This window comes from Podarcis gaigeae, assembly GCF_964106915.1.
Source record: "Podarcis gaigeae genome assembly, chromosome: 6".
Taxonomy (NCBI): domain Eukaryota; kingdom Metazoa; phylum Chordata; class Lepidosauria; order Squamata; family Lacertidae; genus Podarcis; species Podarcis gaigeae.
In genome coordinates this window covers 70,524,786-70,546,538 of record NC_139682.1, presented here as the reverse complement: position 1 = coordinate 70,546,538, position 21,753 = coordinate 70,524,786, and the positions used below count along the sequence as shown (strand labels likewise).

At 42.3% G+C, this 21,753-nt stretch overlaps 1 protein-coding gene across 1 annotated transcript; it reads right to left on the bottom strand.

Moving 5' to 3' along the window:
- Nucleotides 1-996: 996 nt before the first annotated feature.
- On the bottom strand, nt 997-21,745 carry LMO4 (LIM domain only 4). The gene is made up of 5 exons (XM_083743622.1): nt 16,161-21,745; nt 13,260-13,498; nt 6,157-6,253; nt 5,655-5,810; nt 997-1,753 (listed from the first exon to the last, which is right to left on the bottom strand). Exons 2-5 carry the CDS (start codon nt 13,493-13,495, stop codon nt 1,745-1,747), a joined length of 498 nt encoding a protein of 165 aa, XP_083599748.1. The 5' UTR covers nt 13,496-13,498; nt 16,161-21,745; the 3' UTR covers nt 997-1,744.
- Between the last annotated feature and the right edge of the window lie 8 nt (nt 21,746-21,753).

Sequence of the window (21,753 nt, the reverse complement as noted above, 5' to 3'; positions counted from 1 at the left end):
ACAACTTGAGGAAGGGACCAAACTATACTATACTATACTATACTATACTATACTATACTATACTATACTATACTATACTATACTATACTATACTATAGCCTGGCATAACTTTGAACTTCCTTAGTTGTACATAATGCCATTACTTAAAAGATTTTCTATCGTCACAGCAATCTTACGGTGTTAACTATTTCCAATTTTTATGCCGTATTATCATCATCATCCAATTTAAAAGCCTTATTGTCCAAAAGGCTTGTTTGTTCGTTTACATGCATAATCTCAATTACATGAGGTTTGTGTATTGCTTGCCATGAATATTGTATACCAGCCTGTGCTCTTGGATAGCATCCCATGCCTGCAAACGTTGTGTAACGTGTCAGGTTAACTGGATACAATGCAAGGGCTCTGCGTCCCTCACCTTCCAGGGCAGACCATTTAATAAAATTTATCAGAAGAGTTGTGCAGCCCTTCGCAACAGTACAATCAAAAGGCCTATAGCCGGAACAAAACTGATTGGCCACTCCCAAACACCAGTCATAATGATACAGAAAGGTTTAAAGTGAAATGAAAATTCTGCCTGAACATGTGCTGTGTCATTACCAAAGTTTTAAAAGAGTCTTCAAAACACTAGAGAGTTTTTAGCTTGACAACCCACATGACTGTACTGTATACAGAGCGATGCAATAGTGTTAGGAAATATACACTTCCTGTTGTTCACAAAGCCTAGATGACTTAGCTGATGAGAGCAAAAAATGAATCACAATACAGGTTTAATGTTGCCGTTATCTGCATATCTGAAACACTCAGCAATACTTTTGAGTTCATTGCCAAAAGTCACCTATTCTGTAGAGTTAAATGCATTCCTTATTTTCATAAACCCATTAGAAAGCAGAAAAAACAGATTCTAAAGTTAAAAGCTGCATAAGAATTCATTTCTGAATGGAAGTCTGCTGTATTATTATTATTATAGTGCACTGAAGTCACACTCAATTACAAGTATTTTCATTTTATGTTTTTATTATTTAAATACACCATACTAGAGCAAATGTCTCTGAAAGTATCACAAATAAAAGTTTTCTTCTTCTTCATTCAGCAAATTAGGAGTAGGTGAAAATTTCTACACAGTAGCTGCTATGAGCTTGATTTTTTTTCTTTTTTGTGTCATGGGAAGTAGCAACATTAGGACAAAAAAAAAACACTTACATGCATACATACATTGTATTTTACAGAGATACAATAAAAGTGTTTGTGATAGAATATCACAAGAGCCCCATCTTTCCTTTATCTCATGTTTTGAGTTTTGAAACACATTTCCTTACAACACTTAAATATACAAAGAGCAAAGAGAATGTTGTTAAGGTAAAACACAGGGTACAAATTCTGACCAGTGCCCTGCTAATTGTTAATGAGGGTAGAAAGCAGACTCGAAAGCTTAACTTAATTAGCTTCATTAGTCATTTCCCCCACTCCCTCCCCACCCAAAGTTGTTCTCTTCTGGTGGGCATTTTTCTCCATTTCCTCTACAGTCTCCCAATAGCCCAGATTCACGGAGTCCTTAATGTTCATTTTCAGTCATTTTAATACACCAATAAATGTGGGAAGGGCAACCAAGAGTAAAGAAGGTGCAATGGCATGGAGCTGGCATTGATGCTAGCTACAAAGGTGACTTGTCTACTGGAGACATGGGATCCATCTGTGATGAACAAAGTTTGAGATGAAGGCACGCATTCTGCAGTACTCTGACCTTTTAGCAGACCTGCAAGGAAATAAAAATGGGCATCTTAGCTAAAATGCTTGATTTGAGTCAAGTGTGACTGGTTTCACATTCTCCTTATTTGCTTATCTTATTAAATTACTTTCCAACTGCGACTCAATTAAAGGTTTTCTGCATTACTTATCCAAGTCCCTGAAGAGTTCAAACGGGGGAAACCAAAACAGACCACACTAAAAATGTAATAATAATAATATAATAATAATAATGTCCTTTAAGTTTTGACAGTAGCAAGATACATTTATCACAAAGGAAAGATAGAAGCTTCTGGTGGGAAATCCTACAGTTTCTTTTTTTCTTTTATAAAAGATGCATTTCCCTTGGACAGGGATAAAATGACACGCCTTGCGTTTGAAGCACACAAAGTAAAGTGATCTTCTAAATTAGGAAAAATTCTGTCTAAAGCAAATAAGATACCCTCCCCTAGGCAACGCTAGTTAACATGCTGCATAGCACAAAAGCTAAATATAGACATTTTGGAATATTTTCCTCCCATTTAAGATTCCTCATCTGCTATGTTAGTTAACGTTACATAAACTCTGTAATATACGAAGTCAAACATGTGCCTCCACAGTGATGTGTTAATGAATTGTGATAATTAAAAATGCCTAGCTCGACAGAAATCTAACTTCCATGGATAAAGTAGAAACGATCGACAGTCTTCAAATGCAATCTGTTTGCAATTACCAAAATGAAATAATATATTAGATTTTTATGGTTTTTAAATGACATTTTGAGCTTCCTAGGAAGTTTTTGTTTTTTTTTACCCTTTCCCCAAGTTACTAAAAGCCTGAGGTCTATTAGTAACTGCAACCCCCCACTTTCAAGCTAATTAAAGTGGTGGAAGCTTGGAGGTTTAATTCCCCAGAGCTGATGCTCAGTGTGAGAAAGGTAATTTGTCTGTCCAGAACAAAGATTAGGGAGCAGCCAGCAAGCATATTTAATAAATGAGCATCAAGTGTCCTCTACTATGGACAGAGACAATACCAATTATGTAAGTACAAGGGAATTGTTGAGCGATATGTAAACTAGAAGATTCTCTGCAACAGACAGAATAGCAAAACGTAACCTAACTCATGCTTTATTTAAAAGTATAGGAGCTAGAGCCAAGCAAATGCTCTGATCATCACCAATGAAAGGAAAACTTATACCTTGTGAAAAGGGTTTTAAGAGTAGGGAGTAGGAAAGAAACTTGATGAGCTTTTAGACAACATTCCTCAGCTACAAAGTGACAAAATCTGCACAGGACATCATAAACTTCCATCAAGCACCCAGCTTTTTTTGGGGGGGTGTCCATGGTTGGGGGTGGTAGTACAATATTTTGTTTATGATAGTAAGGATATGGTTTAAGAAGTGGTTCATGCTAGAGGCTACAGGCTTCCCATCCCTGCTGGATGGTTGATGTCTTCTGAAATAAAGAAGGACTCTGGAACCAGCTTATTAGGGCAACATCAACTCCTGGCCATCATGCAGAAATTATACTAACCAGGGCCAGAGCAAACAAATCACAATGCAATCAATCTAATTCCAGAGTTTGCTTGGCCGACTTCAGGTTGTCCATCACCAATAAAATACCAATGGGCAAAGCAGAGTATGGGCTACTATTTCTATAGGTGGAATATATAGGGTGCTACATCAGGACTGTTTTCGGGCTCCCCATAACATTTGTTAAAGCAGCAAGGCTTTGCTGGGTACGGTAAACAGCAGAGATCAGAAGCACTCATTGTCCAACGAGTTACAATTCAAATGATAGGGAAGCCAAAGGAAGAGGCTAAAAATGGAGTGTGGAAGAGGGATGGGAGCAAATAACACAGCACAACCGCACACAACAGCTTCATTTGTGAAGGGCTTTCTGTGGTGCTAGCAGAACAAGCTTACTGGACTGAGAATTCTAACTTTTCCCTCTGAGTAATGCATAGAATAGTAACCCAAAAATATGCAGTGCCAAAAAAGCGCACAATCCGCTTTCTTCCCGGACTCTAGAATCCTATTAAACTTCAGCCATGAAAATTGGGCTTAACTTATAGTACACCACCCTCACACAACCCCACTTGTGGAACTGATAAGCCACTCACTAGGCCATATTAGTGTCACCCGCTGAGAACATCACTTTGTCGTCCATCCCTCCCTGCATCTTTCTCAGCACCTCTTTGCCTCCCTCTTTAACATACTGTAGCTATGCAGTTAATAGCCACAGAATCCAGGCACTGTTCTTATTGAAGTCTTCCTGCACAAAGAGTTACATGTAGGATGAATATAGCTTTGCAGCCCCTGAATCCCTGTTTCTATTCCACACTTATCTCTCCTCTGTAACTGCCAACATTAGTATTACTTTTGCTGAAGCACAGCAAGAACAAAGGCACCATAAAGCATATTAAACTTTTACTGCATGCACAAAACAAACGGATACACAAAGAAGCTGAACTAGATGCAAGAAGTATTCCCTATATTTTAAACAGTTATTTAGAAACAGGGACTTGAGGATAGCATCAGGCCTATAGGGGATTCCAAAACAATGTTTAAAGAAGGCAGTCCTCCTAAACTCACTTACACAGGAATAAGCCCTACTGAACTCAGTAGGACTTTTATTGGGAGTATAGAATGCATGGGAGTCCTTAACTACATCTAACATACAACACACTTGGTAACTATTAAATTTAGGGCAGCTTTCTAGAATACACATACTTATAGCAATGCACCCCTATTAAGGGGCAAGTTCATGTTCTTCTGAACATATTAAGCCTCTAAAGATTCCCTGATGCTGCAGACTTCATAAGTTGCCCAAGGGCTGCTTCGTTCATTTCTTTTTTCTTCCTTTCTTTTTATAAAAAAGACTTTATCTTCAAAATTCCTACTAACAGATAAATGTTATTTTTGCTATCCTTGGAACAGACATTAATGAAGTCCCTATTGTAAATCCATAAAGAATTACCAAGTGAAGTGTGCACTTTGTTTCAATGCAATAACTCAGTGCTGTGTGATTGCCTGGGTTAATGATGAAAAAGTCAAATATACTATCAGAGCTGATGGAAAAATCCATCACCAATCTGAAATTAAAATTCATCTGTGGTCAATAAGATTTAATATCCATGCAAGTGGTGCTGTAAAGAGTAAATGAATCAATGTCATCAATACATAATCAGTATGAAATATGATGTGAATAAAATTATGTGCAAGACTTGTGCATTCAGTGTTTTCTGGACCAGTGTGGAATGAACAGTCCCTTAACTGAAGGTTGACAGTAATTATTATAAATTAGGCATAGCAGTTATCAAAATGCACTCACTTGCATAGCTATGGGACTTATTAGGGAGATTAAAATAGATCTAAAAACTGTCCAGTTACAGCAGAGGTGCAGGACAACTGTTGATTAAAACTGTTCCCTACTCTGCTAGTGAGTAAGCCATATTACACTTTAATACCAAAAACTAAAGAGACATAACGGACATGAACAAATGGTGCTAACAGAAAGTAAAGCATTTTTCTTGAAAATCAAGCCAACTCTAACTGAACCAAATAATGTAACTACTTTTCTAATGCTACTGCAATGATTCTACAAACCACTACTGTGCTATTAGCTTATCTGACTCTAGAATGCTACAATTAAGTACATGCACTTGTTAAGACCGATCCAGATTGTATCCCACAAGTCTTCTTGACTGCCAGAATTGTTTTAGCAAATGCACACACACACACACACACAGGCTTGACCCAAATTAAACTGGAGTCACTTCACAATTCAAGCACCTCAATGTTTGGAGCTTTACCCCGTTTCACTACATTCCATCGTGTAAAGCCATTTGAAAGATATTCAGTAGTAGGCTGAAAAATATATTAATCTTGTTTTAACTCTAATAAGGTCCATTAGCAATTGTTCAATATTCACCTTCTGGTCTGGCAGTAGTGGATTGCTCTGAAGTGAATTCAAATGACCATTGATGAGGGCTGTAGGTCTATCATGTTCGCAGAATAAACTGCCATTGATGTAGTGAAACCTGTCTCCAGGGACCAGGCGATTCCGGCAGGTAGAGCACGTAAAACACTGAAATGGGTGAACAAAAGGCAAAGTTAAAACTGGAGGGAGGGCATTAAAAACGCCAAAAAATATTATAATCTGAATTACGACAAAGTTAAGGGATATATGGGACTTTGGCCAAATACAGGAAGCTGCACCTGTTGGAACCCAATAGTGTGTTCAGACCTGCAGCACAACTAATCACTAGGACAACATACGCAACTTCAAAAGCCTTTCCATTTATGACTAAGCCCCTTTTACGAATTTAGAGCAGATGCTGCACTGCTTTTATTCCAATATAGATCTGTGTACAGGTGCTGCAATATTTGGGGTAGAGGGTGGGGACAGTGTCAGAAAGGCAATTTTTTCCTACCTTAAGATGATAGACATTCCCTTGTGCTCTCATAACCAGCTCACTAGCAGGAATTGACTGCCCACAAGCACTGCAAGCGCCGCTATTTCCAAATAACCTGAAAACAAAAAGGTGATGCTTATTATTTTCTCCCCCCACCTGAGACACTTGTGAATCAAGAAGCCAGTTCTGAAAGAGCCATTTCAACTTGTCAAAATCCACCCCTGAAGCTTGTTTACATACTTTGGGGCGTGATAATTTAAGAGACTGCAACACAAGCCAAATTGCCACAGGAGCACCCTAGACCTCTCAAGACTTGGAAGCACAGGATCTAATAAAATATTAACTTGCATCCAGCAACACAAACCAATTCTGTACAAGACTTTTTATCAGATTACTGGGTTTGTCATAAAAAAAGGGACAGAATTCATGACTGGAGTTTAAATGCATTGTGTCCTTGAAATTATATGAAGAACTTTTTTGTACTTTAATCATATCTTGAGAGATGAGTCATCAAAAGGGTTAAGAGGATTTGATTGTATATCTAAGACGACATCATGCTCAGTGTATTGAAACTCCAGTAAACCTCTAGCAGGGCAGAGTTTCCATTAGAAACTCTCGGCTATCCAGGTTGATATATAATGTGTATGGGTTAACCTTTTCAATCATGGTGTCAACACTTTAGATTTGCCTCTGCTCATCTCTTTCATCCTAACCTTCTCTCTCTCTCTTGATAATGAAATGCTTGCTCCAACTTCCCTCTATCTGCTCCTGAGTCCACAATTTAGATTACTTCATCTCTGCTAGCAACAAACTGAATGAAATTTCGATTTGAGCAGAAAGTAATTTACCGGGATCTGGACCCATTTGTCATCATATCTCTCTGGGTGTTTGCTGTATCACTGCAGTTTTCCTATGCAATCAAATGAGACCACAACATCTGCCATGGGGGTGGGGGGGGGGGGGAGAGAGAAGAGGGAAAGCAGAGGAAGGAGGGGGGGAAGGACTGAAGGAAAATATACACAATTCTTCTAATGCATTTAAAGGCACAACATGCTGATTTGAGCTACAATACTTTAATGAATATTGATCTCCCACTTTTACAGAATATGTATGCTAGAATTTTAAAAATGGCTTTTTTCTCTCTTGTTTGCTTTTCTGCAGTTTCTCACTGCACCCACAGCTATTACAATGATGGACCATCTCATAGTGAAGGAAGAATCTGAACTAGCTGGCAGGCTCCCCCTCCCATGGCTTAGGATTTGGGTGCTTGGGGGGGGGGAGGGAGAGTGCAATAGCATCTATAAAATAAATGTACTGGTGTCATAATATTAATTATTTCCATTGCCTTTTTTGCCCAATAGTAATGTCATACATTCGTGCTTGTGTATCAGTCTGGAGGACGCGTTACTACTGAAAATGCTGTGATCTGAATGTTTGCTGCGTGCCTCCGTATCAAGGAGGGGGGACGAAAATAATTGCTTTGAGTTTTCCAGAATCAGTGCTTGCAGAGGGAGGCTTGTCATGTTCAAACTACTAATTTGCTGTCGCCACTTTATTGAAAATAGCCTGTAAGTTGGTATTAAATGTATCGACTGAACGACAGGGAGAGTAGTAAAACTGCCCCTTAAGATGGCTTTTAATAGGAAGCCTGAGAAACAAATTTTGCAGCAGCATCGATTTGAAGAGTTCAATCAAAACTCCATTTCAAAACTAATTAGTCTGAGATCCGCAACACACTGACACTTTCTTGCGAGTCAGAATGGGTACAAAGGGAAAGCTGAACTAATATACTGCCAAGACCTCCAGCCTAAAAAGGGCTGAACCATCCAGAAAAAAAGTAGATGGATGCTATTCTAGCATCTGCTGGATCAGGAGGACCACTTCAAAGTATTTACAAGGACAACCGATTTCACTGAGAGCATCACTATGTGTATTCTTTCCACCACTCCCCATTATCAGTGGCAACGTTCTAGAAGGAAGTCATTTAAAGAGGCAGCGAGAAAGGCATATTTAGGTCCATCTGCAGAACTGTGACTAAAGTGGCAGCAAAAATTACAACGGAAGCTTTTCTAGAATGGCAAAAGGAAGATCTCATAGCTGTATGAATACTCTCTTCCCATAAGTACACACAGGCACACACCCCTCTTTTAAAGGAGGCAAGACAGAAAAAAAACCCTCTTTCACAGCCTCCTGTGGAAGAGGCGAGGATTTCAAACGCACCACACAATTTAAAAATCATTTTTAATCATGCTGCTTTAACTGTGACACATTCTCTTCATAAAGTATGTGTGCATCATACAAACTTTCCTGAGCAATGGTGGTTGTGCATCTAAATTAAATTTTAATAATTGCAAGTCAAAAATGTAATCCCCAAAAGCTACTTGTACATCATTTTAAACACACACACACACACAGCGCCAGCCTCGTTCTAAAAGAATTTGAATTTTCAGAAGTCACAGCCAAAACTAACTTAAGGCAGTCTACGTAATCTGCAGGGTTAGGCTACTACTGAAGCAAATGTCCAGGACTTTGCCAGTTACTTTTTTTAGATGCTTTTCTTTTCTTTCCTACTAATGAGAATACTCTTATTTTGCGGCACTTTATCAGAAGCTTCAGATAATTTTTGTTTCACCATGGAGGAAGACAATCATTGTTAACTACCCTCATCCTGAAAAGTTGTTTTTATATGGGTTCTGTGAGAGAGTAGAGTTAATTAGCTAATCAGGGAGACTGTCCAGGACAGTATTTAATTTAAAAGGCTGGAGGCTTTAGGTGCTCAATTAAGTAACTATCGGTCTCAGACTGGACTTTAATGGGCTCTTTTCTCTTTAACTCCAGCAATGGGGGAGAGATACCCCAGGTCAGGCTAATTAAAGCCAGGGGACTCTTTAATTGCAATGACAGAAGTGGTTTCAGTTTCCTCTCTTTGGGTCTTGGAGTCCAAAGAGGTTGTTAATATTTCAACATTTGGGCAACACAATCAATCACCAACACTGAGATGTTCCATATATGGATGAAAGGTCCTACATTTTGCAGCATTATGCAATGCCACCTTAAATTAATCCCAACTCTCTTCCTCATTCAAAACCTTTAGAAGTGGACAGAGGTGATGAGATGGGAACAAGAGGATGTGGGGTGGGGGGCTAGCTGAAAATTTCTATTTATTCAACTGGAACATTTTTAAAATAAACTACAGAAAAGTAAGGTGCAGTGTGGGGATTTTTACCATGCTGTGGAAACCAAACAGCTCTGCACCACAAAGAGTTTTACATTGCCAGTCCCGCAGTTCAATTTTCCCCTTGCACCTGAAAGGGGTGGGGAGAGGAGAGAGAGGAGGAGAAGGGAGGGGGGCGACATATCTGTACCCAGAAGCATCCAAACTTCCTAGCTGAAAGAAAAGCACATCCAAAGCTACTGATCCAGAAGCAATTGGTTTTCCATCAGATTTCCTATACCGGATCCAAATTCTGTGCCAGCTGTATCAGATGTAACAAAGGCTACGCAAAAAAATTATGCCTACAGCCAAGTCCATTAAAGGTACTTCAGCATAACTACAGCCCAAGCACCTTAAAAGCACCAGAAGCTATTGATACTTAAGGGGGAGGAAGGCGGCTGTGCAAGTGCTGCATTAGAGGGAGAGGGAGAGAGAAGGGGGGAAGAGAGAGGAAAAAATATCAGCCAAATTACGCTTGGTTAATTCAGAGTAACAGATCTGCCCCCAAGTGAATTGGAGGCCTTGAATTAATTCTGTTATGACAAATCAAGATAAACGTTCCCCCTAAATTGCATGCGATTTAATTAATTTTTGAGATCCTGGATTTTTTTTCCAAGCTAATAGTTCACATGCTCCTGTGCTGTCATTGTGCTTGAGTGGGCAGACTTCAAAGTGATATTAAATAACCAACTATTAGATTTACCTAGCACGTCCTATTGGAAAAATGCCATTTAATTACCTAGCCTGTTCAATTAAAGGGACAGCATTCCCTGAATATAGCAGCTTGCTGTTGATTACCAGAAAAATGAACTCGTTGCTTGGCTGCTCCCTCCCTTTCCTCCCCTCCTCAAATGGCTCATACTGTGGACAGACAGCCCACGTGAATGGCAATGAGCAGCAAGGAGAACAGAGAACATCTTTTGCCTGTTGGAATGGGAATCAGGTGCTTGCCGCCCAGCATGTCAAGCACAGTGCCACGAACACTTTTTTTTTGGGGGGGTGACCATGCTCTCATGATCTAGGCAAGGCTATATGCTCCTCACCTGCCCCCCAAAGCAAAAATATATTTCCACTGCCACCTCAGTAGCAAACACCAGGTGAGATATAAGAGATTATAATCATATTAAATAGACATTTGTACAGAAAAAGTTCTCAAGCAGCACTAGCCCTTTAAGAAAAGCCTAGTTTGTTTCTCCCTCCCCACCACCTCTTTCAACCACCCCCCCAGCCTATTCTCTCTTGCTCTCTCCAAGGCCAATTTTGTTAATTAAATGTTTTGTTTGCGACACAGCTCTCATTCATTTTGGACACGTCATTCCAGGCAGATCTAAGCCAGGGACGAGATCTCATTAGATAAAAACCTATCAGAACTAAGAGAAAATGGAGGAGACACTAATTAAAGCTCTTAATTGTGCAGATTCACTGCCATGCTGCTGCTTTATCTAGAATCTCATAGCTGGGAGGGCTGCCCATCACCCTTCTCCCTTCCAAATAAATTCTTCCTTTGCTTAGGGTACTATGGTTGTGAGTTAAGGGGTCAGAGAAGAGTCAATGTATTGCCATCCTTTTACTTACATGAACACCCCACAGCCCTCTGCTGCCAATAAAATCTTTGGCAATCCTTAGATAAGGTAAGGCTGGTTTGGTAAAGCCACTACCCAGATTTAGTTGTAGAGCCCATAGTGGTGGTTTAAAAAAACACACAGTTGTCTTGTCTTATCCTATCAAGAGACTTCAATCAGTCAGTCCCTATCACCTCAGAGGCTGAATGATCAATTTGTCTCTAAGCTTTACGACAAACATCTCATTGAAAGTCCCATTAAGATCAACTTTGAAATTTCTGCAAGCAGTCAAAAGAACAAAATCACGACTTATTTCTATATATTTTTCTACATGATCCTCAATAAAAACCACACACACTGAAGAGCACTTGTAAAATGGTAGCATCTTGTTTGTTAGTAGATTAGGACATGTAGCTACCTATGTCTGAGTCATCAGGGTCACAGATGAAAATGCTGGAACTTTATGTACTTGGGTCAGTAGACCTTTATGCTACGGAACAAATAAGCTTCCAGAAGTGCACACTCAAGTATCCATATTTTATTGGACAAGCTATTCAGTTCTAGTGAAGAGTCAGACTGATGGAACAAAATCAGTTCAAATTTACCATCTGATAAAGCACCCTATTTATAATAGCCTATATTAAAACTGTAATAAGTTTTGGCCACACAAAAACCTGAGGCAGAGATTCCAATAAGCTGGCCTGAACTTGCCTTAGGCGTACAGTAGACAACTTCTCTTTTTAATTAGTAGTGATCAGAAGAGGTTTGTTTGATGGTTTTAGTAGAGAGAGACGAAATCTGTACTGTTCATTGAATCTGAACAGTAGTGTCAATTTTTCCACTTCAAACAAACCTCTTTTTCTAACCGTTCTGCTCTATTTAATTAGAATTCTGTCTCGCTTATGCAGTTGCTTCGGACAGGGATCAAGAACGCATCGCTGTAAGCCTGCACACACTGATTTTCAAGCATTTACTTTAAAAATCCACACACTTAGCAAAATGAATGCTGCAATCCCTTAAAACCTTTCTATTGCCATTTTGTTTTCTGTATTCTATTTAGCTGATTGAAGGTGCTAGCATAAAGAAGAGCCATTATCAGAACAAGAAAGGGTCTCCTTATTGGTGTCACCGATTCAAAATGCTGTTGCCTCCAGAATCAGAACAAAGTAATATTTAGTATGCAACTTACAGAGTTGTTACATTGTTACATGTACAAATTCCAGAAGAAATCGGCTCAAAATATTTATAACTAAGTATCTGAAAATAGACACAAAGAGATGATTTTAACCACTAAAGCTTGCTCACTCCTTCCAAGAACTGGGATACTTTTTCAAATCTATTCTAAGTATGAAAATCAAGACTATCTAGAAAAAAACTCCATATGCCTTTACCTCACATTCTTTATATGCCAAAGAAGGTGGGAGGGGGCTGTTTAATTACTGGCTGCTGAACTAGAACACCTCCTCAAAGCATTCATGTGCATCAGTCTATCAAGTCATTTACTCAAATTAAATGTGTAATCCTTCAAAATGCCTCCTTTCAAAATGAGTTTAAAGGAGCTTGAGTTCACCTGAAAAGATTGAATGGGCACCTGGACCTCTTAAATTCTTTCTATTAATTGCTCTAAAACTAGTGGGGGTGGGGAGAAGAAACAAACACATTTTTGTTATGCAAAGCGGAGGAGATGCAGAATACTGGATGCATTAAGAAATATTTTAAACATTGATCAAACTATACACATGTTCACTTTTATACTGAAAGATATGCTCCACAGCAATAGGAAAGCATGTATTACCACTGTGTTGGGTGTGCAGAGTTTGGCACAGGAGACGGTCACAGTCCCTCCAACAATTAATCAACTCTTTCACAATGAATACAGAGAATGAGTCATTCCATTTTCATTTAAAGGTGCTTATGCAAATAAAAATATAATAAATCAGATACAGAAAGGGTAGCTCTCTCACTGTTTTAGCCGTTTCCCACCACTGTTCTAGCAAACTCTATGCTCGCTCTCACCCCTTTAGGTTCCAAACAAGCGTCCTTCTGCCCCACTACCATAGTAGCTTTGGGCAGCCAACTGTTTTAAACCAGGACTTCTCTCTCAAAAGTTTAGGATCACTTTAGGAGTTTTATTCTACCACACCTCTCCTTGAGCCATCTACCAAAGTTTTCTACTGTAATCCAGGAAAAGGATTGTTTCATTAAATCAGGCTTCTAGTTTTGAACTACCCCTTGCAACCAGAGGTATTTCTGGCCTGCAGTTCCTTCTGCTTCATAGGAAAAGTATGGAGTCGTGTATTCAAGAAACCAGCAAACCAGCCTAACTTCCCCTGTGTCTCTCTCACCTGATGTAGTCGTTTCTGCACAGGATCATGCCGCTCTTAGTGTAGCAGGACGTACCAATTTCTCCCAGCTGGGCTTGGCAGCAGGAGCACTTCAGGCACCGGCTGTGCCAATAGCTATCCATGGCATAGAGCAAGAAGCGATCAGCAATCTTTCCCCCGCAGCCTGCACATCTTTTCCATGAGAGGGAGCCACTGGTGACCGGGGGAGGCTGCGAGCTGCTGCCTGGGTTCACCATGGTCTGGGATAAGGGAATAAGAAATAAAGAAAAATGAGACGAAGGGGTTGATTCTCAGACTAAGAGCTCTTGCAACCTGCCCCTCCCAGCCCAAGAAAGATGAGGAATAGCAGCAACTTGTTTACTTTTCAGAGCCTTTGTTCTGGGTTAATTAGCTGCCTCCCCTTCCAAGTTGGCTGGTGGTGCTCAATGACAGTTTTAGCTTGCAATACTGCTGTCAAACTTAGAGTGACCCCCGCTTTGTTTGCTGCCAGGAAAGTACACACACCTGGAGTCTCACAGTCTACATGGCCCTCCCAGATATAAATTGCTGGGCCCCACAGTCCTAAAATGAGAATGGCATAGAAAAACAGCCAGAGTGAGGCCACAATCCCTGACCACAACTCTTGGGGAGTGCAGCTGTAGCTCACCAGCTGGGAATGATCTGGGGATTGTTTGGTTCTATTTTACAGGAGAGGCAAGTATAAGCTCTGGAGAAAACTGTGAGAAAGTTGTGAAACTAGTTTTTCAAGGTCTCCCTTTTCATGCTATTGTTATCTGCAAGGGCTCAGCCAGGATCCTCCCTATTTATTTATTTATTTATTTATTTATTCAAAAGATCAAATGAAAGTGGGGTCCTCCTCCCAAAGGACACTTTACTGGATAATAATAGATCACTTAACTTTCAGAAGCCTGTTAACTTCCTATACAAACACATCTACTTTTGTCTCACTAATCTGCCCTTGATCAGCAATTTAAATGCTAAGCGCTTTGTTGCCCTTAAAAAAAAAGTTTTGCGTAAAAGCAGAGAGGCAGAACAATCAAGCATGCCCCACTCAGGAAACAGCTAGCATGGCTGGCTGTAAAAGTGCTGCTTGGGGAGGGGTGAAGGTGGAAATAGACACACATGCAAGCCCACAAGCGTGTTTCTCACTTTCTAATAAATGCTTTGTACAAGCAGGGCAACCCGGAGATTAATAATGGAACCAATTCATAAAGCTTACTCCAAACTGATTAATTTGCTCTGCCTCAAATCCAGTAGTCGAACAGGCTACTGTTCAGTCATTTGCACTATAAAAAGATCAAGTTATTTACTGCCAATTAAGCAGTGTGTTTTCCCTTTGTCCTTTGTAAGCTGTCCATACTCAAGCTAAAGCATCTGGCTGTTTGCTAAGACATATACCTCTGAAGCGAAAGAGTGAAGAGGAGAGGGCAAACTTTTCCTGCCACTTAGTTGCCCAACTAAGTTACAACAGAAGCTTCAGGGTCCTTAAAATAGGCCACTTAAAAAAAAATTAAAAGGACCAAACAAAAGAGGATTTCCTTCAAAATAACTCCTGATCATATGTTCAGTTGACCACACAATAAACCAGACTGCGAACTGCACCAATTAAGACTGTAACTAAAAACCCCGAGACTTGGGAAAGAGAACCACTCTAAAAGCCATTAGCATTGCATTTCTCTGAATGCATCATATACCTTTATGTAAATTGATTTCTGATGCATTTAACTCATGGAATGGCCTTTTGTTACCATTTCCAGCAATATGAATCTGCATTTCTTACTTATGATTAAAAGCAAAAAGGATTCCTAAAGTATGCTAAACCTACTTCCCATCTTTCCAAGACCAAAAACACCCCACACAAGCCCCACTGCCTTGCTCCCACCCACCCTGTCTTTGTTGAAAGGTAAATATTATATATAAAAGGAAACGCTACACTGACAGAAGCATCCAGTAACCCCATTAAGCTAAAGCTCTTAAGGACAAGCAATACCTTAATGCTGATTAAATCTAAAAGAGATGAATCAAGAGGACTGACCAGAAAGTGACTCCCTTGATAACTAAGGACGGGCCCTCATCAAGTTTCATTTGGAGTTGGGGGGGTGGGGGCAGAGAAAGAGAAGGAAAGCTTTTAACTTAAATAGGCTTACTCTGGTAATTACACAGCCAAGCAATTTAGGTCCTGGAACAGAGGCAGTGAAACAGAAAGGAGAGCTGGCAGCTAGAGGCAAAACACACACCCCCTCCCTCCTTTTAACAACGTCTCTGGTGATTTTAATGGAGACCAAGGGAGGGACAAGCGTAGAGCTTGCAATTTGTAGTACCAAAAAAAATTAAAAATGGATGCTTAATTCACGGCTTGGTTTTAATTAGGTTGATTCATCAGATTTCCCCTGAACAAAAAGGAGGAGAAAAGGAGGGGGGAGAGAGAAAGAGAAAGGAGAGTGAGAGAAGAGAGCAAATACCTCACTTAAGATTATTCTTTCTCCCTTTCCTCCTCCTCCTCCTCCAAACCTGCCACTGTTTCAAAATAAGTGGGTTTTTTTACTACAAAGAAAGTGGGCGACCGTTCCTCCCACCTCCTCCGCGACTCCCAGGCAGAACCGGGCGGGGGGGGGGTGGAGAGAGAAGCAGCGCGGGGCAAAGCAGGCAGCCTTTTGTACCGCTACGCCGGGCTGCGGGCGGCCCCGCCGCCGCTTGGCTCCCGGGAGGTGCAGCCAGCTCCCCCCCTCCCCAATCTGATTCCAGGCGATGGCGGGGGTGGCCGTGTTTACTTCCCACTCCGGACCGCAACGAAGTGGAGGGGGGGAGGAAAGGAGAAACAGCTACAATCACCCAAAAGAAAAAAAACAACGCACCACCAAGCAGCTCTCTCTTTCTCCACTCCCGCGCCCACGATCTTACCTGTTTCCCCTCTATGGTGCAAGAGGCCGTGGACAACGTGGCTGTAGCTTCGGGAGAGCTCTCGCAGGGGGAGACCGGCGGGTTGGTGCTGGTGGGCTGGCCCGGCTCGATCCCGACAGACGGCGGAGCAATTCGGAGCAAACCCAGCGCGCTCGCCGGGCTACGCGGAGCAGCAACCCTCCGTCCGGGTTAGGGAACTGCAAGCAGCCCCGGGCTGGGAGGGAGGAGGTGGTGGCGGTGTTGGAAATGTCCGGGAAGCGTTTGCTCCAGCCCTCCTTTCCTTTCCTTCCTTCCTTCCTTGCTGCTGCTGCTGCTTCTTCGTCCTACTCTCGCTGCTTCCCCTCGAGGGGAGATGCAGAGCTGGGTTGTTGCTGCTGCTGCAAAAGGCGAGCACGGGCGGCGGCGCCGACGCCGCTCTCCCTGCTGCTGCAATAGCTGGGGTTAAGTTTTGGCAGATGTGGCCGCACTTCCGAGCTGGCTCGCGCTTCCCCCCCACCCCTTTCCCGCCGCCACCTCCCTGTCGCGGGGCTCGGGCGGCTTCCAAAGCCTCTCGCCGCCAACGGCCAACGCAGGGGGAAAGTCCCGAGAGTGGGGCAACGAAGGAGCCGGAGCGCGCGGCTGTTGCTGTTAAGACGACGACGACGACTGAGGAGGCGGCGGCTTCTTCTGCTTCTCCTTCCTCCTCTCACGACCCTCCGCGGCTCCCCGGGCGGCGCTGCCTCGTCTCCGGACGCGCGCAGAGGAGGCCTCCGTCACCCCGCTGGCGCCTTCCTCGCTGCCTCTCTCCGCCGCTCTTGCCCATGTGTTACTGACAGAGCAGAACCCCAACTACTCCGCGGCTCGGCCCCTCGCGTCACAGCCGCGCCGGCCAATCCGCTCGCGGTTTGTTGAGGCGGAATAATAAAACCTGCCAATCGCGAGCCGGAGAACAAAGGAACGGGGCTGGGGGGAGGGAGGAGGAGGGAACCGAGTCAGGTGGGGAGCCGAGCGGGGCGGCAGAAGCTCGAGCGAGCGAGGAGGGGGTAGGACGTCGTTGTCGTCCGCTTCACTCAGCTCCTCGTCCGGCAGACCGTCTCCTCCTCGGCGGCCGTGCTTACCAGTCCTTCCTGTCATTAAAGGCCCCAGTCCTTCTGCGCGCCCTTCCTCGGGACCAGAAGAAGCACTTATTAACACGCGCTTAAAACTCGAACGCAACCCCGCCCCCCAGCACAAACTATGCGTAGGGTCGCAGGCCGCGAGCTCCGAAACTTAAAATCACCTGGGGGAGCAGAGCCAGGAGGTGGGGGGAAGACGTGATAGGATGAGGTTAGGTTGTGCTGTCGCCTCCTGCGCGCGCCTTTGGGAGCGGAGTCCGTTAAATTCCGTTGGGAGTTTAAACTTCTGGGCAGAACGCGCAGGGGCGTCAAGGCAACGGGGGGTCGCGAGAACAAATTTTTCTCTTTTTCTCGCTCAAAAGTAACAGGCGAAATCCCCTCATGAGGGCTTCTCCTTTGCTGGGAACAACCCCCGACGAAACTTTGAAATATTAAGAGTGGCGATATGCTCACTTTTTATCAGGGCGCTCGCTTGTCAAGTGTCCACCACCTTCATGCAGAGTGTTGCTTTGCAGGTTTCAAAAAGCTCATTCATTTGCAAATACCCCCCACCCCACCCTGCGAGTAGATAATCTTTATTCTTGCAAAATACAGAACATTTTGTGGTTTTATATTCTGATTTTGTTCCGTGGATCGCCCTGAGACCTCCGGGTATAGGGCGGTATATAAATTCAATCAGTCAGGATGGGGTGGTTGTTGGACGATATTCTTTAATAGTTAAAAAAAATCTGGTCCTGAAGTGACTTCCAAGCAATCCATTACAATCTGTTGCAGCCTAACAGGATGGCCCTAACTTGGCAGAGAGAGAAAAATACCTGAAATACAGAACAAAACCCTTATCAAAAAGATCCACAAATAATACTGTACTGAAAAGCATTGAAAGTACTCAATTAATTGAGGTTCTGCACTCCTCACCCCCCAGCAGATGCCTGTCCCCAGCGAAAGCTTGCTGCTTTTTAATGTCTTCTTTTGGGGGGCTGTGGTATATTTTTACCCATGATTTTTTTAAAAAGCTCAAGAACTTTGGTGGGCGATCTTCAGAATAAAAGCTCTGTCTCCCCCTAACAAAAATCTCAGCTTTGCCCATGATACAGGATGTAGCTTTTTACATGGAGATACAGGACAATCCTGTATTATACAGGACAGGTGGCAACCCTGCCGTATTTACTTGGGTCTAATGAGGCATTGAATCTAATATGCACTTCAATTTTCAGAACCTTGAAACCCAAAAAAGTATTTGCTGGCAAATGTAAATGTGACATCAAATCTAATGTGCACCTTAATTTTCTCGGCGTAATTTGGCCAGAAAAGGTGAGCATTAGATTCAAGTAAATACGGTGTTTGCATTTATTTGACCAGAGCTTTCCTGGAGCAGAGCAAACCGGTGAACCCCAGTCCAAATTCAGTGGGCTGCTCTATGCTGGCTCCTTTGGTCTGAATAGTTCAGCAACTGCTGCTCCCCTTCACTTACTGGAGATGTTACTGGGTCTAAACAAATGTGTGCTGTGCTGCACTAGATAGATGGGTAGCATTCAGTAAAACTGAGGACGACTATAATGCCTCCAAAGCATCACTTTTACCACCTTTTGCCCTGCTGGCCTTCCCCAATCTTTCGTCTTTGTGGCACCACATAGGAGGCTTCAAATGGAGGGGTTTGGAGCAGGGACGTTGGCTCAACAGGTTTTGCAAGTTGGACAGGACTGTGACTTTCCCCAGTGCTAAGCTCTAAGGCAGATCCAAAGAGGATTAGTGCCGATAGCCAACATTAAACGCCGCTGTAACTATTTTCCATAACTCCTTTTCCGATACTACTCCTTCCACCTTCCTGCTGAGTGCTGAAGCAGAGAACTTGACTCTGCAGTGGGAAGTTCAGTTTTGAAAAGGGCTTTTACTTTCCTTTAAGTCCTCTAGATGTTTACTTAGAAGTGAGTTTGAGGAGATTTGCTGCTCCCAAGCAAGTGGGCATCGGTTCACAGCCTTGGTATCTGTGCTTGTACGAGAGCTGTATAAATGAAACTCTTCTCTTGCCCTACAAAAAAGAGAGAGGAAAAATAGACTCTCCTTTTCAATGTCTCTTTTCCTGCATTTAGCTTGCAGGCAAGCCTCTCTCCTTTCGTGTTTATCTTCCTAAACTGGACTGTAGTCATTCTGATAAAATTATAGTGCCACCTATGTATTCTTTACAGTGCCTGTGATAGCATTGGTTTTAAATAGCTCTTAAAACAGATTTTATATACATTCTACTTTATGAGGGCCATATCAGCACCTCCTACAATTCTGAAAATCACAGCCAGTTTAGGGTTCTTCACATGTGCCTTTTTGTGAGACATGCTATGCTTCTCAGCATGGGCATGTAGAAAGCACTACCTACCAAAGGGAAAATTGACTGTCTTACTTCTTGGGCAGAAACATTTCCTAGTCTTTCGGATAAACCTAGAAAAATGACTGCCCTCATACTTCATGATAGGCATTTATGACATAAGAGAAATAACTTTTGAAATGCTTTCATGTCTGCTTACCTAGATGCAGTTCTTATCATAGGCAGTCAGGTAAATGGATATTTGCCAGTTTTCCTTGACTGAGAAGCCAAGGGCCTCGTGCATGCAAAGATTTAGCTCCATCACCGAACTACCAAACTTTCTTATATTAACTCTGAATGTCCATCTCTCTCCACCCCCGTTGTTGGAGTTTGGTTAATTTGTATTTAGAGCGGCTTCTCTAAGCCACTTTATTGATAATGAACAAGTATAACTCTTCCTGTTGAAGGAGAGTGTGAAGAGGGTACAGATCATCAAGGCAGCAATCCTCAAACCACTTACTCCAGGGCACACTGGCTGAGGTCAATGGAATGGGACTCCTCCAAAGTGCAGCTGGAGGTATTAGCACTGATTATGTTGATATTGAAGGAATATAGGGTCAGGCCTCCTAGGCTGTTTTTTTCCTCAGAAATTTCAGAGAGCACTTTAGACTCAGTCCTATGCTCACACACTTAACACTTTACCAGCTCTTCATGCGGTATACTACTTAGGACAAAATTTGATCCTTTGATTGGAAAAGTAAAAAAGAAAAAGTTAGCCGTGTCCCTCTCATCAAAGCAGTGGCCATTGATTCTTAAGTACTCCTTGTTGAAATCAATGGGGAGTTCAAGCTTAAAAATTAATGCTACTGTAACTCAGTGTTATTAATACCCCATAAAATTTTAAAAGAGGAATATGTTTTACGTCTGGCTGGCAGTTAACAGCGCATTGTGCCATTTAAAAAGGCAATACCATCGTTCTTTAAAACAAACAACTGAGCCGACTTGAAGAGAGCAAGGACCCAGTTAAAGGAATTAAATATCTAGTTGTGTAAAATTCTAATAGAAAAATGAAATATTAATTCCATGCAAAGGACAGTTGTTGAAGCCCATACTTAACCAAAGCCAGAAGCAAACAGCCCCTGAAGAAGAAATATTGGTAAGGGGGATGTAGGTATATTCAGTGCTATGTTTCTATATCACAGGCAACAGGATCCTATATCTAATGATCTGCTCAGAGTGACATATCATAAATGCAATAAAATGCATAAACCTGGGAGAACAATTTAAGAAGTTTCTTAGATGGTTCAGCTCATAGCCTGTGGGCCAAATTACAGGGAATGGTGATAGATCATAGGGAGCTGCCTTAGACAGAGCCAAACTATTGGTTCATCTAGATCAGTGTTGTCTACTCTGACTGGTAGCAGCTCTACAGGGTTTCAGACCTACTGTACTTGGAAATGCTGGGGACTGAAGCTGGGACTTTGTGAATGCAAGAGAGATGCCCAACCACTTAGCTACTATCCTTTCCAAAGAATCTTCCTATGCTTTAAATACTAATCTACCTCACCCGTGTGCAGAGCAGCAATAGAGGAGAAATTGAGGGCATAACATGAGGTGTTTAACCTATCTCTCCTGCACACATACCCCATGCTTAGGGTTGCCAAATTTTTAATTGGTTCCTTGCCCCTTTAACATCAGTTTTAGCTATAGCATTTAGTGGATGCCATGAAAAACACCACCCAGCTTATTTCAGTGTATCAAACCTCTATTGAAAGGACAGGCCAGGCTGGTTTTGTGTCTTATCTTTCCTTGGTTAGTTGGCAACCCTGTCTCAACACTTACTTACCTGTTGTATTGGAGCTAGGGTGACCAGATGCAAAAGTTGATGAGGCTCTGCCACCTTTAATACTTGTGTACAATACAGAATTTGCAGGTACAGCTAATGAAATTCTCTCTATGGCACAACCCCTCAAGGTATAGGAGCCCTTTCCTCTTTTGCATCTGGCCACATTGAGGAGCCCAGCTAGGAGAAAATTTACCTTGGAGGAGCTAGTTTGCAGGACAGACAGGCAGGATGAGGGCTGGTGCCCAAATACCCTTTAAATCCCACCCCACTTTGGACACAGTTGGGGCAGACCAGCATTTAAAGACCTGGGGTTGCTGCCATCACATACGTTTATAAAGTTTTACGTTTTGTACA